The 13,549-nt window shown below is 42.8% G+C and overlaps 1 protein-coding gene across 1 annotated transcript in view; it reads right to left on the bottom strand.

The window, feature by feature from the left end:
- Positions 1–4,267: 4,267 nt before the first annotated feature.
- eda2r (ectodysplasin A2 receptor) overlaps positions 4,268–13,549 on the bottom strand; it is a 28,181-nt gene continuing 18,899 nt past the window's right edge. The window contains exons 9-11 of the mRNA XM_043705266.2: positions 10,803–11,295; positions 7,742–7,790; positions 4,268–5,125 (exon numbers count right to left, since the gene is read on the bottom strand). Coding sequence (XP_043561201.2) covers positions 5,112–5,125; positions 7,742–7,790; positions 10,803–11,295 — 556 coding nt within the window. The 3' untranslated portion in view covers positions 4,268–5,111. The remainder of the gene's footprint in view (positions 5,126–7,741; positions 7,791–10,802; positions 11,296–13,549) is intronic.

Here is a 13,549-nt window from a genome sequence, read left to right as displayed (position 1 = left end):
GACTTGAAGGTGCTGGGTTCACTCCCTGACTAGAAGGTGCTGGGTTCAATCCCTGACAAAAGGTGCTGGGTTCACTCCCTGGTTAGAAGGTGCTGAGTTCACTCCCTGATGAGAAGGTACTGGGTTCACTCCCCGGTGAGAAGGTACTGGGTTTACTCCATGGTTAGAAAGTGCTGAGGTCGCTCCCTGGGTAGAAGATGCTGGGTTCACTCCTTGACAAGAAGGTGCTGGATTTCCTCCGTGGCTGGAAGGTGCTGGGCTCACTCCCTGGTTATAAGGTCCTGGGTTCACTCCCAGATTAGAAGGTGCTGGGCTCACTCCCTGGTTATAAGGTCCTGGGTTCACTCCCAGATTAGAAGGTGCTGAGTTCGCTCCCTGATTAGAAGGCCCTAGGTTCACTCCATGGTTAGAAGGTGCTGGGTTCACTCCATGGTTAGAAGGAGCTGGGTTGGCTCCCTGTTTCAAAGGTGCTGAGTTCACTCCCTGGTGAGAAGGTATTGGGTTCACTCCCTGGTGAGAAGGTACTGGGTTTACTCCATGGTTAGAAAGTGTTGAGGTCACTCCCTGGATAGAAGATGCTGGGTTTACTCCGTGGTTAGAAGGTGCTGGGTTCACTCCCTGGATAGAAGGTGTTGGGTTCACTCCCTGGCTGGAAGGTGCTGAGCTCACTCCCAGGTTATAAGGTGCTGGGTTCACTCCCAGATTAGAAGGTGCTGGGTTCGCTCCCTGGTTAGAAGGTGCTAGGTTCACTCCCTGGTTAGAAGGTCCTAGGTTCACTCCATGGTTAGAAGGTGCTGGGTTCACTCCCAGATTAGAAGGTGCTGAGTTCGCTCCCTGATTAGAAGGTGCTAGGTTCACTCCCTGGTTAGAAGGTGCTGGGTTCGCTCCTTGACAAAAAGTTGCTGAGTTCACTCTCTGTTGAGAAGGTGCTGAGTTCACTCCCTGGTGAGAAGGTGCTGAGTTCGCTCCCTGGTTAGAAGGTGCTGAGTTCCCTCCCTGGTTAGAAGGTGCTGAGTTCCCTCCCTGGTTAGAAGATGCAGGGTTCGCTCCCTGGTTAGAAGGTGCTGAGTTCGCTCCCTGGTGAGAAGGTACTGGGTTTACTCCATGGTTAGAAAGTGCTGAGGTTGCTCCCTGGGTAGAAGGTCCAGGGTTCATTCCGTGGTTAGAAGGTGCTGGGTTCACACCCTGGGTAGAAGATGCTGGGTTTACTCCGTGGTTAGAAGGTGCTGGGTTCACTCCCTGATTAGAATTTGCTGGGTTGACTCGCTGACTAGAAGGTGCTGGGTTTGCTCCCTGTTTCGAAGGTGCTCAGTTCGCTCCCTGTTTCGAAGGTGCTGAGTTCACTCCCTGGTTAGAAGATGCTGAGTTTGCTCCCTGGTTAGAAGATGCTGAGTTCGCTCCCTGGTTAGAAGGTCCTTGGTTCACTCCCTGGTTAGAAGGTCCTAGGTTCACTCTATGGTTAAAAGGAGCTGGGTTCGCTCCCTGTTTCGAAGGTGCTGAGTTCACTCCCTGGTGAGAAGGTACTGGGTTCACTCCCTGGTGAGAAGGTACTGGGTTCACTCCCTGGTGAGAAGGTACTGGGTTCACTCCATGGTTAGAAAGTGCTGAGGTTGCTCCCTGGGTAGAAGATGCTGGGTTCACTCGCTGACTAGAAGGTGCTGGGTTCACTCCCTGACAAGAAGGTGCTGGGTTCACTCCCTGACAAGAAGGTGCTGGGTTCGCTCCCTGGTTAGAAGGTGCTGGGTTCGCTCCCTGGTTAGAAGGTGTTGGGTTTACTTCGTGGTTAGAAAGTGCTGAGGTCGCTCCCTGGGTAGAAGATGCTGGGTTCACACACTGGCTAGAAGATGCTGGGTTTACTCGGTGGTTAGAAGGTGCTGGGTTCACTCCCTGGCTGGAAGGTGCTGAGCTCAATCCCTGGTTATAAGGTGCTGGGTTCATTCCCAGATTAGAAGGTGCTGAGTTCGCTCCCTGGTTAGAAGGTGCTAGGTTCACTCCCTGGTTAGAAGGTCCTAGGTTCACTCCATGGTTAGAAGGATCTAGGTTCGCTCCCTGTTTCGAAGGTGCTGAGTTCACTCCGTGGTGAGAAGGTACTGGGTTCACTCCCTGGTGAGAAGGTACTGGGTTTACTCCATGGTTAGAAAGTGCTGTGTTCACTCCCTGGTTAGAAGGTGTTGGGTTCACTCCCTGGTTAGAAGGTGCTGGGTTCACTCCCTGGCTGGAAGGTGCTGAGCTCACTTCCTGGTTATAAGGTGCTGGGTTCACTCCCAGATTAGAAGGTGCTGAGTTCGCTCCCTGGTTTGAAGGTGCTAGGTTCACTCCCTGGTTACAAGGTCCTAGGTTCACTCCATGGTTAGAAGGTGCTGGGTTCACTCCATGGTTAGAAGGAGCTGGGTTCGCTCCCTGTTTCGAAGGTGCTGAGTTCACTTCCTGATTAGAAGGTGCTGGGTTCACTCCCTGATTAGAAGGTGCTGGGTTCACTCCTTGATTAAAACGTGCTGGGTTCGCTCCCTGGTGAGAAGGTGCTAGGTTCACTCCCTGGTTACAAGGTCCTAGGTTCACTCCATGGTTAGAAGGTGCTGGGTTCACTCCATGGTTAGAAGGAGCTGGGTTCGCTCCCTGTTTCGAAGGTGCTGAGTTCACTTCCTGATTAGAAGGTGCTGGGTTCACTCCCTGATTAGAAGGTGCTGGGTTCACTCCTTGATTAAAACGTGCTGGGTTCGCTCCCTGGTTAGAAGGTGCTGGTTTTGGTCCCTGGGTAAATAGTGCTGGGTTTACTCCCTGGGTAAATGGTGCTGGGTTTACTCCCTGATTAGAAGGTGCTGTGTTCACTCCCTGGGTCGAAGGTGCTGGTTTCACTCCATGGGTAGAAGGTGCTGGGTTCAGTCCTGGTTAGAAGATGCTAAGTTCGCCCCTTGGTTAGAAGGTGCTGGGTTTGCTCCCTGGGTAGAAGGTGTTGGGTTCACTCCCTGGGTAGAAGGGGCTGAGGTCGATCCCTGCGCCGGAGGTGGTTGGGTCACTCCCTGGTTAGAAGGAGCTGGGTTTGCTCCTGGATTAAAAAATGCTGGGTTTGATTCCTCATTCGTGTTGCACATCTTGTTCAAAGAATTTTGTGTACACACTAGGTCAGTCCAAAGTTGTGCAGGTTGGGTCAATTGTCCATGCTAAATCACCCATAGTGTTTAGGGATGTGAAGGTTATGCGTGTTACCCATGGCAATGCAGGGTTACAGGGATAGGGTAAAAGGATGGGTCTGGGCAGAATGCTCTTTGGATGGTTGATGTGGGCTTGTCGGATCGAATTGCCAGTTTCCACACAGTCTGGATTCTACCAAAAAAAACTGGAAAGAAAGCACCATTCTCGCTTCTCGCTGCCACACCGTGCATGGAAGAACCTTTAAATGGCAAAATGACTGAATCATCATCTTTGCCAACAGTCACTGTCCAGATTTTTTTATTCAAGTAATAACGTGCAAGGCTGTGGGCCTAACTGCTGGAAATTGAGATTAGTGTCAATACATCGATACAAATCTGATGGGCCGAAGGGCCTCTTCTGCACTCTTTGACTATATGACTACGAGTGGCAGGGAGTTGGTCATGTCTGGGTTTTATCTTAATTAATGCCTTAAGGAACATACAAGTCATTTACTACAGGGAAAACGACCTCTTAATCCGAACCTGCAAACTCTAGTCTGAAACCATAGGCCCTGAAATTCTCGGATTTAGATTGGGAAGTTGATTTAATGGCATACTGGCAGTTCTGGGGGGTAAGGAAAGAAACAGAACTTGAGGTATAACCAAACTCGGGCAGAATTTTGCCCCTTGTTAATCCTGAGAGAAGCCTGGCACTTCATCAATGGGAATCCAACTCCAAAACTGGCAACGAACTACCTTCCAGTTTGAAAAGGGGAGAAGCAGGTTGGATTAAAAAGAATCTAATTTCACTTAATTGGCAATAGGGGAGCAGAGTTTATTTTTAAATCTACAGTGAGGTAAAATGCCAAGTAAATGATTCAATCTCACCACTCAAATGGAGTCAAAGCTGAGCTAGAAGTAACATAGATGACTCTTTAAATCCCAGTGTTTCAGACAGGGTGAGTCATTAATATGGTCAGTGCATCTGACAGAAGTTTTGTTGCATTTTCTCAATATTTTCCCAGAAAATTCAGAGCAACAGCATTTGGGGTTGGATGGGAGTCAGAAATCTTACTCATTTTGATTTTACTGCATTCTTCATTTGTATTAAAATGAACAACTCCTACAGCAAAAAATCTACGAATCATTGTTTAATTTAAAAAGTTACATCAATGAACGACTCAATTATCAAAAAACTGCTAATATCTAATGTTAAATTCTTCAGACTTGGATCGCAGTATTAAGTTTGCCTTTCAGATCTCCAGTCTGTGTGTAATCTTGTTCGCTACAGAGTTAATCGGAATTTGAACTTGTTTGTGTTTAAAGCAGACAAATAACATCAGTCCTCATAAGGCATTTTGACTGAGTTTCTTTAGACCCGTTTCAGGTGCTGTTACTATATGTATATACAGGGACTGCTGAAGTAAAAGCAGTAGATACCAACAAAAGGTAAACAACAGCATCATCTTAAAATTAATTCCACTATAGAAAGACATTATCGGAAGAGCAGAGACAGAAATGCAGCCTCAGATGATCAAGTTGAGGATTGTAATCAAGTTGTTTATGCACCTTTTAGCTTTAAGAAAGTAACAAGATCCTGTATCGCTTATATTACTAAAGATCAATTGATCCTCATGGTTGACAGCAAACTGTGCAAACCCTTTGAAGCTTCCAGATACATTTCACCATGTTAGCACGGAATTAAAACTGAACCCTTAATGTCACAAATTATTCGCTCCATTTTTTGATCCATTTTGATGAAATACTAGATTCACCCAAGATGTGTAATGGCAATGGGTTTTCCTAGCTTCAGGAATCACTGCCTGGAAACATGAGCCATAGTAGCTAAAGGAGATTCAAGCCCCTTCATGTCATTCAGCATTTACTGGGAATTCCCATTTTCTAAATGTTGTAACTCTTCGTTCTCAATGGGAAGATCTTCAGCTTAAGTTCCCAAGCTTCAACCAAACTCTGAAGGAGCTAAATGTGCACACCTGCAGGAGAGTCAGGAAAAAAAAAGAAACAATTCAAAAATATGATTAGAGAGATGAATTAATGGAATTTTCCATTAATTTAATTTTCAGGAAGTAATGAATAAAGACAAAGCCTCCTTTGTTCATTTATTTTCAGTTCCCTATTTATTCCAAATTCTCAACACTGATTTTCCATCACTTGTACCTATTTCTGCATCTTTTACCTCCTCTTCCATATTTTCTTGAACTCCATAATTTGCCTCAGCCCCTGATAAGAATTTCTTCCAATGTGAGAACCCTCCAAGAATTCATCTGTGGTCAAGAAGTTGCCTTTATCAGCTAAGATCCAGGATAGTTCATTGACCAAGCCAATAAAAGTACTAAGTGGCCATGCTTGGAAAGGTTAGTTCAACAGAGCAGACCTCTGGATATTTCCCAATTTGACAATGTCTTGGGAAGCACAATCATGCACCTCAGCTTGGTTCAATTGGTAACATCCAATTTAGACATTTATTGCACATCTTCAACAAACATTCAATGATCATACCTGGGCTTGATCTCATACTCTAACCTAAGGAAGTTATGATGAATTATTGCAAAACAGTAGCTCATTCTCAACAGTGTCCACTTCTGGGCACCATACTTTCACAAAGACAGAAAGGTTTTAGTGGTTGCAGAAGGGTTGGAGAAGTGGGGCTAGCTAATTAGCTTTCACCGAGAGCCAAAATTGGCTCAAAAAGCTTAAAGGCATCATTCTCTGCTCTAATCATTCAATGACACTCCAGTAGAGTATTGAAGGTAGTTCTACAATTTAGATGAGAGCTGAAAACAAGACCCAATTCAGGATATTAATAATACTCTGAGACTATTTGAAAATCAGGGTGTCCTGACTAACAGATTCTCCTTTACCTGCCAAGAAATAGATCTCATGATTTGAAGATGCCGGTGTTGGACTGGGGTGTATTTGGAAATGCCAGTGTTGGACTGGGGTGTATAAAGTTAAAAATCACACAACACCAGATTATAGTCCAACAGGTTTAACTGGAAGCACACTAGCTTTCATATCACCTGATGAAGGAGCGGCGCTCCGAAAGCTATTGTTCCTCCAATTAAAGAAATAGATCAGCTGAGTAATTATGTTTTAGCTGATTGTAGGACATTAGTGGCAGTGAATGAGTGACATTGGACTTTGATGTGATTCATAAATAAGTGTAAGCAACTTTCATTCCTTTTTTAGGTGATGGACACAGAGTTAATGCTAATACTAATTATTGTAAACTTCCTAAATGACTATCTTTGATGTAAGAACAAGAGGGCCATATCTTAATTAGATTAGAAGTGCGTGTATTTCTGCATTGTACAGGTTTGTGGGTAATTGATTTTCTGAATATAAGAAATACAGCTTGCATTTATTTAATTGCCTTAGCAGGGAAAACCATTAAATATTCAGCAGGTGGAAGGATTAAATACTCAGAAATAGGTATAAGGAGGTTTCTGGGGGAGAAAATAAGTTTAGGGAAAGAGTCAGAGTGTGCGGTTTACAGAACAGAAAGTAAGTCTCAAAGCAGGCTGAATTAGGTGAACTACAAAGCAGTGCATTGGACTTGTGGGGTGAGTATTGTATAAAAGGATTATGATTATGCTGAAGGTTACAACTGGCAGACAACAGGTAGCAAAAAGGAAGGGGATTGGGAGAATGAGCTTGGAGCTGAGAAAGACATGAAGTTTTCACCAATGATACACTGAGATAAGAGCAGTGATGGGGAAATGATGCGGAAATGAAAATATGGGATTGGAACAGATATACAGACAGATAGTTCATTTCAGGTTACTGCGAACCATCACAAGAAGGAGGACACAGGCTGCAACACTGGCTTAAAATCTTTTTTTATTTATTCACAAGATGAGGGTGCCGCTGGCATCCCCAATTACCCAGAGACAACCATATTGGTGTGGGTCTGGAGTATGTAGGCCACAGCAGGTAAGGTTGACAGATTTCAGACTCAAATAGAACATCAGTGAATCATGTGGATTTTTCCAACATTTGTTTCCTGGTCATTATTAGACTCGTAATTCCAGATTTTTATTGAATTCAAACTCCACCACCTGCCACACTGGGTCCTGGGTCCTCAGAACATTACCCGGCTCTCTGGATTAATAGTCTAATGATAATACCACTGGACCATCGTCTCCCCTCTTGGTGTCAGGGATTGAAGACAATGGTTGTTCCAATATTTCTGAAGAGGAAACTGCAGCAACCTTTAACAGCAGCCTAACAGTTGGCCTTATCAAAGTGCCATGTACCTCATGGCAACTCTGACTGCTGCTCATATACAGGAATTGTGGTCATAATTACTGTGGGTAGGATTAGGCAAATATGAAGGGGAGTGGTAGAGATGAGTTAGTCATGTCCCCTTAATCCTAATTGAAACTGGGGGTCTCAAAGGAAACTGGGTATGTTTTTGGAAGGACAGTTTGGATGTATATATTTTGTGGCAGTTTTGAGGCAAGTAACCATCAAAGAAACATTCATCTTTGTTGTGTTTCTCCCAAACCTGACAGTAATTGCGAGAAACCCAAGGAGGTAAGCCCATAGTGAGTGAAGAAATGAAACATAGAGAGGAAAAAAGGTCTCACCTTGAGTCAGCCCACTTGCATGGTTGAGCAGATTTTCTAAGTCACAAACCTAACAAAGAAAAGTATGAATTAGCTGGATACACTATTATCAAATCATAATAATCTGAATCTGTGATCCACAGAGGAGATCTTTATGGTTTTAGATGCGTGAGCATTATCTAGAAACATATTTATTCTTAGCACGTGATGATTATTAAGTTACAGAACAAACAACCATAAAAACTATCAAAGACTGCATACCATAACCTGGCTTGCATAAATGAGCCAAGTAAAAAATGTGAACTGGTGTTGGTGTCAGTAGCCATTTCAAAATGTGACAACAAGTTTAAGTCCAATAATTCCAATTAAATCAAATATAACATTTAATTGGATAAATTAAGTCTACAAAGGGCATCTTAAACTACAATCAAAGTGCTTTAAGATACATCAACTTCAGTTTCTTCAGCATCATGTCCAAACAGTTCATCAAATTAATTCAGAAGCTATGGCATCATCAGGAGGATCCCATCCTGACTCAGACTTAGCACCTTCTGTTTTCGAATCATCCCTCCACAAATTGTCTCATCTCCATCCATTAAATTCAACATTCTGCTTGTACTGAATGATCAGAGGACAGTTTGTACATTAGCAACATCTCAGGAATTGATGACAAAAACATCAAGTAAGGCTATTCCGACTTCTATGAAGGTTTTTCTCTTGATTAACTATCAACTTATTGCATTTGCATGATCATCATCCTTGAATAGCAAGGTGAGGCATATATTCGAAGGTTAAACGACAGACATTATACTCCTTGACTGCAAATTAAATTTTATTTCTTCACAGTTACCTCTTGATCTCATTCTAACATTGGACCTGAGCATATCCTGCTCTAATAAGCTGAACCCTTTGCATAGGCCTCCAAGATTCTATTCTGCACATTACTGATACACAGCAACACACCATCCTCAATCATTTAACCATTGTCATGGGTGTGCAAAAAAACAAAAACCCTGCAGGTAACTTCATTTTCAATATGTTTTTGGGTCCAATCAGGTCTAATTCACCATTCAATGAGATCCTGGCTGATCTATTAATCCTTAATTCCACCTTTTCTCCATACGTTACTTGATCAGTTAGCAAATGCTACTTCTTTTAGGTTTAAACCAGCTATGTGCTTTGCTCTTTTGATTTGTCAGAAGACCTAGTTCTGCTTCTGGTTCAACACATGCAATCTGCTCTTGTATGCACTTAAACTCACACCTATCCGCTTAGCAAACACATTCCATGGTGCCTACATGGTCCGGACACTGCCTTGTAAGGCGAGCTAACACATGGAATTTGGAGGTGATAAAACAATTGAAGTTGGCTTCTAATGCAAAAATGGCATTTCTTAGCAGAAAAGTGAAATGGGGTTTGGAAGTTTCAAAGCGAAGCAGAAGCCTAAAAATGCATTTTTGGCATGGAGATAATGGAATTCTCTTAAAGTTCCATGACAACTTATATACAACAATTCCATTCTATATCCAGAGAAGATAAAGAAAAATCTCCTTATAGCAGTGGCCAGAAGTCCTGCCCTTCACGCATAAGAGTGAAAACTGGACCGTGGTCACTTTAGAGTTGGAGAGGTCAGGAGAAGCCTTAATCTGACCCTTTGGCCACAGAATTTGGAAATTTCAACACGTGAATTTGAATTAGCTTTACTGTCACACTCACATGAGTGTAGTGAAAGGTTTATAAGCTGCCACTTGAGCCAAGTGGGGGAAGAAAAAAGAGAAAGCAGAGAAAAATATGATAATATCATCACATTCAAACTGAGATAATACAAAACAGTAAAACTGAGATAATTAAGCTGGAGCTAGAAAAAAAGAGAGAATGCTGGCCAGAGATGAGAAAATACAGTTGACAAGCTTCTTCTTGTCCATTTTGTTCATTGGACAAAATTTTAAGAAGTCTAGACATTTGGCGCCCATTACAGCATGCCCCATACAAACATGCCAAGGGCCCATCACAAAGAGATTTTGTCTTATTTTTGCTTTAAAAACATAGGTCACCATTAATAACAACTGCAGCTCCATACACTTAGAAGTGGGATTGCAATGGGTGTCACTCTTACTGATCATAAATTTCAATGTCGACAGTTCTCTAATGTAACAAGTTCAGGCAGTTGACCAAGTTCCATTGATAGCATGAGTCAGAGAGTTACAAGGTCAAATAGTGTGTGAAAATGGAAACATCACACTGGTGCAATTATAAGAACAAAGAAAATAAGGAACAAGAAAGAGCCTTTTAAATTTATTGAGCCACTCTTCCCAGTGGATAAGAAGGAACCAACATGGTCATGGGGTCTACCCAATTCAGAAAGACAGCTAAAGCCTGGTAATGTTTCCAATAAAAAAGCTCTGAACGCTATCCCTGATCTCAAAGCCTATAAAAGAATAACAATCCAGGATATCAATGTAACATTTAATCCTGTTCTGTTGAACCCTACAGATGACAACTGTTACGTTCCAAACAGCTTGCGAATGTTAAGACTTCTACACAGCACTTTTTTTTCAAGGTCACTGATGGAATTGCAGAAAATAACCTTCAAGCCAGCATTGAAATTTAGGAAATTACTGTAATCTCAAACAGAATTTAACTTACAGTCACTATTAACCAATGTCGTGATGATAAAATTGATGGAATCAGGGAATTTGAATCCCTAAATCCTGGAATTCCGTGCAAGGTAATCATAATTTGTCTTAAGTCACTGCAAAATAGTGGCCAATCCACAGTTGTCTGTCTATTTGCATCAGGACACCGTACAATTTTCTTTTATAAATATATATTTGCGAGTTCCTTTTATGACTTTTACACAGAGGAAAAATATGCGTAGAAAAAAAGGCTTCAGTACATCTGTACATGGATTATTAATGCACCCATTTCTCAGCTGGAGAACAGTGCCTGGTACGAAAGGGGAAGATGAAAAGGCTAACACTACATTAAGAGGAAAACAAGAAACAAGTCAACAATTGTTTCCAAATGTGGCTCAAACATCCAATAAAAAAAAATACATGTTTTAATTGAAACAACAACATACCCAGTTATTTCCAGTGGATAGATTGCGGTGCTCAGAGTTACCACATCTACTGCTGGAGCATTCTTCTTGTCTGCTCTCATCACGATCCCACATGCGTGACTCTTTTGTACAAGGACCAGATCCAAAGCTACAGGATGCTGTAGTTGGCCCTTCATGTGGTCTTGAAGCCTGGGAGTATGCTGTAGTTTCCTGAGCGACAGCATCAGTCAGATACTCTTGAAGATCTAGCTCTGTACATTCCACTGGAGTATGCTCCTGTCTGTATTGCGACACTGAAGCACAGTGGGACATCTCACCTCCTGCTTGTCCTAATGAAGCATCAGCATCATCATTGTGTCCCAGAAGGAATTCACCATTCGTTTCACAGTTTGAGGTCCATGCAGGTCGACAGAGAGCAGCGCAATCAGAAGTGTGGGCCAGCTGTTGGACTTCAGGCGTATCAACCTGGCAGTAATTTTGTGATGAAATGGAGAACGCAGGACACGTAACTGCACTATGAAAAAAGATTTCAAGAGTAATTAATAAATAGTTTCAAACACCATAGATAGCAGGAGAAACTCAGCACGTCTGTCTGCAGAGAGAAACAGTTAGCATTTTGAGTCCTACATGACCCTCATTTTAAGGAACAATCAGACAGAACTCAAAACGCCAACTCTGTATCTCTCTCTGCAAATGCTGCTGAGTGTCTCAGAATGGTTACACTGTCACCTGTAATGCAGTGTGTTTGTAGGCTTTGTGGACTAAATCAAACACCATGTCCAACAAAGAATTCACAGCAACAACTAGCTAGCGTAGCCATTTTATGGAATGAAAGAGTCTGATATTGAAGGTCGAGATTGATCAGGGGCTACAAACTGACGAGTTTCCAGAGGTTTCTGAGACAGTGGCTGAAACAGGAGTACCCATTATTTCAGATCAGCAACGTTTTGACTATGATCAGCAGCCAAACTGGAGAGGAAATGTTTGAAAACAGTTTAGGTGAAGACGAGAAGATATGGGAAGACCCTATTGATGGTAGGACTGGTCCACAGGGCTGATGGAGCAAAACTAAAACCTTGCTTCATGTGATCAGGCCAACAATCAGTCCATGGCTTGATGATGCATTTGATTTTTATTGGCATTTCCTTCAGGGCAGATTCCTTCTTCTTCCTATACCCACAGCATTCCTCTACAGATGCCATATTCTCTCTCTGCTGCACAGTATTTGGTGAGTTAGCAAACGGTACAACTATTAGCTTTAATATGGCTTTGTATTTCATTCATTTTTCATTCACATGTCGTGCCTTGCAAGGTTTGTTTGTGGATATATCTTAAACATCTGCACATCTTCTTGAAAACATGGTCTGTTTTGCTGCTTGATCCCCAGCGCTGACTTGTATTAGAAGGGAAGTAAAACATACATTTCCACACTGAAATATTTCAGTCATCTACTAACAGAAGTATAGCAATTCATAGCTGAGAGGAGGCTATGGGAGGGAGGGATAGCTTACGTAGTGAATGTTTCCAAAGCATGGTTTTTGGCTGCAAAATATAGTCACTTTATATGCTGGATCAATTCTGATGCCGTGATCTAAGGTATTTCCAACTACATGTAACATCCAATACTACTTTACTCAAAAATATACATTAATGAAGGATAATTGCATCTTCAAATCAGAAGTAGGGATGTCTTAGTGCAGCTCTGCACGGCCATGGTTGAGCCATTTTGGTCTCTACCCAAGATACACTTCAGATAGAGGGAGTACAGTCAAGGATGTACTGGAGGATGGCAGGACTGTTATATGAGGAGTTCTGGATTAGTGGTGCTGGAAAAGCACAGCAGTTCAGGCAGCATCCGAGGAGCAGTAAAATCGACGTTTCGAGCAAAAGCCCTTCATCAGGAATACAGGCCTCACCCTCACCTGTATTCGTCATGATTTAGAAGAATGAGAGGGACATTTGAAATGTATAATGTTTTAATAGCGACTTGAAAAACTAAACACAGGGAGCATGTTTCCTCTAGAGAGGGAGTCTAGAACCAGGGGACACAGTCTCATGATTCAGACTAGGCCATTTTGGACAGAGAGTAGGAAAATTTTCACTTGGAGGGGAGTGAATCTGTGGAATTCATTAACACCAAAGGCTATAGAGACTGGGTCACTGACGAAATTCAAGAAAGACATTGATGACCTTTTGGATTTTGGAGACATCAAGGCATATAGGAAGAAAGTGGGTACATAACATTGAGATAGAGGATCACCCTTGATCAAATTGAATGACAGAGCAGTCTTGAAGGGCCTAATCCAGCTCTTAGTTCCTATGATTGTTTCAATAGGGAGTTACAAGTGTGTCTTTTGCATGCAATAGCAAATTGTGGCCCTGTCCGATCTCTGAGGTGAAAGTTAAAATCTCAGTGTATTACTTCTCATGAGAGCTGGAGAGTTCTCTTGAGTCCCCTGATCAATATCACGGCATCAACGTTGATTTGATCAGTATCCTCACCTCCCCTTCTCCCCAACTTATCCCAGATCCAACCTTCCCAACTCAGCACTGCCCTCTCGAACTGTCCCTCCTGTCCATCTTCCTTCTCACCTATCCACTCCACCCTCTGCTCTGACCTATCACCATCACTCCCGACCCCCCACCTGCAACAACCTGCCTTCCCCCTAGCTCTACCCCACCTCTTATTCATCTCTCAGTCCCCTTCCCCCACCTCCCCCCCCAACATTCCTGAAAAAGGGCTTATGCCCAAAACATCGAGTCTCCGG

Source organism: Chiloscyllium plagiosum, unplaced genomic scaffold (genome assembly GCF_037043375.1).
Source record: "Chiloscyllium plagiosum isolate Xiang-an unplaced genomic scaffold, Cpla_swu_hap1 HiC_scaffold_11, whole genome shotgun sequence".
Lineage (NCBI taxonomy): Eukaryota > Metazoa > Chordata > Chondrichthyes > Orectolobiformes > Hemiscylliidae > Chiloscyllium > Chiloscyllium plagiosum.
The sequence above is the reverse complement of the archived record's forward strand: the minus strand, read 5'-3'. Positions and strand labels throughout refer to the sequence as shown.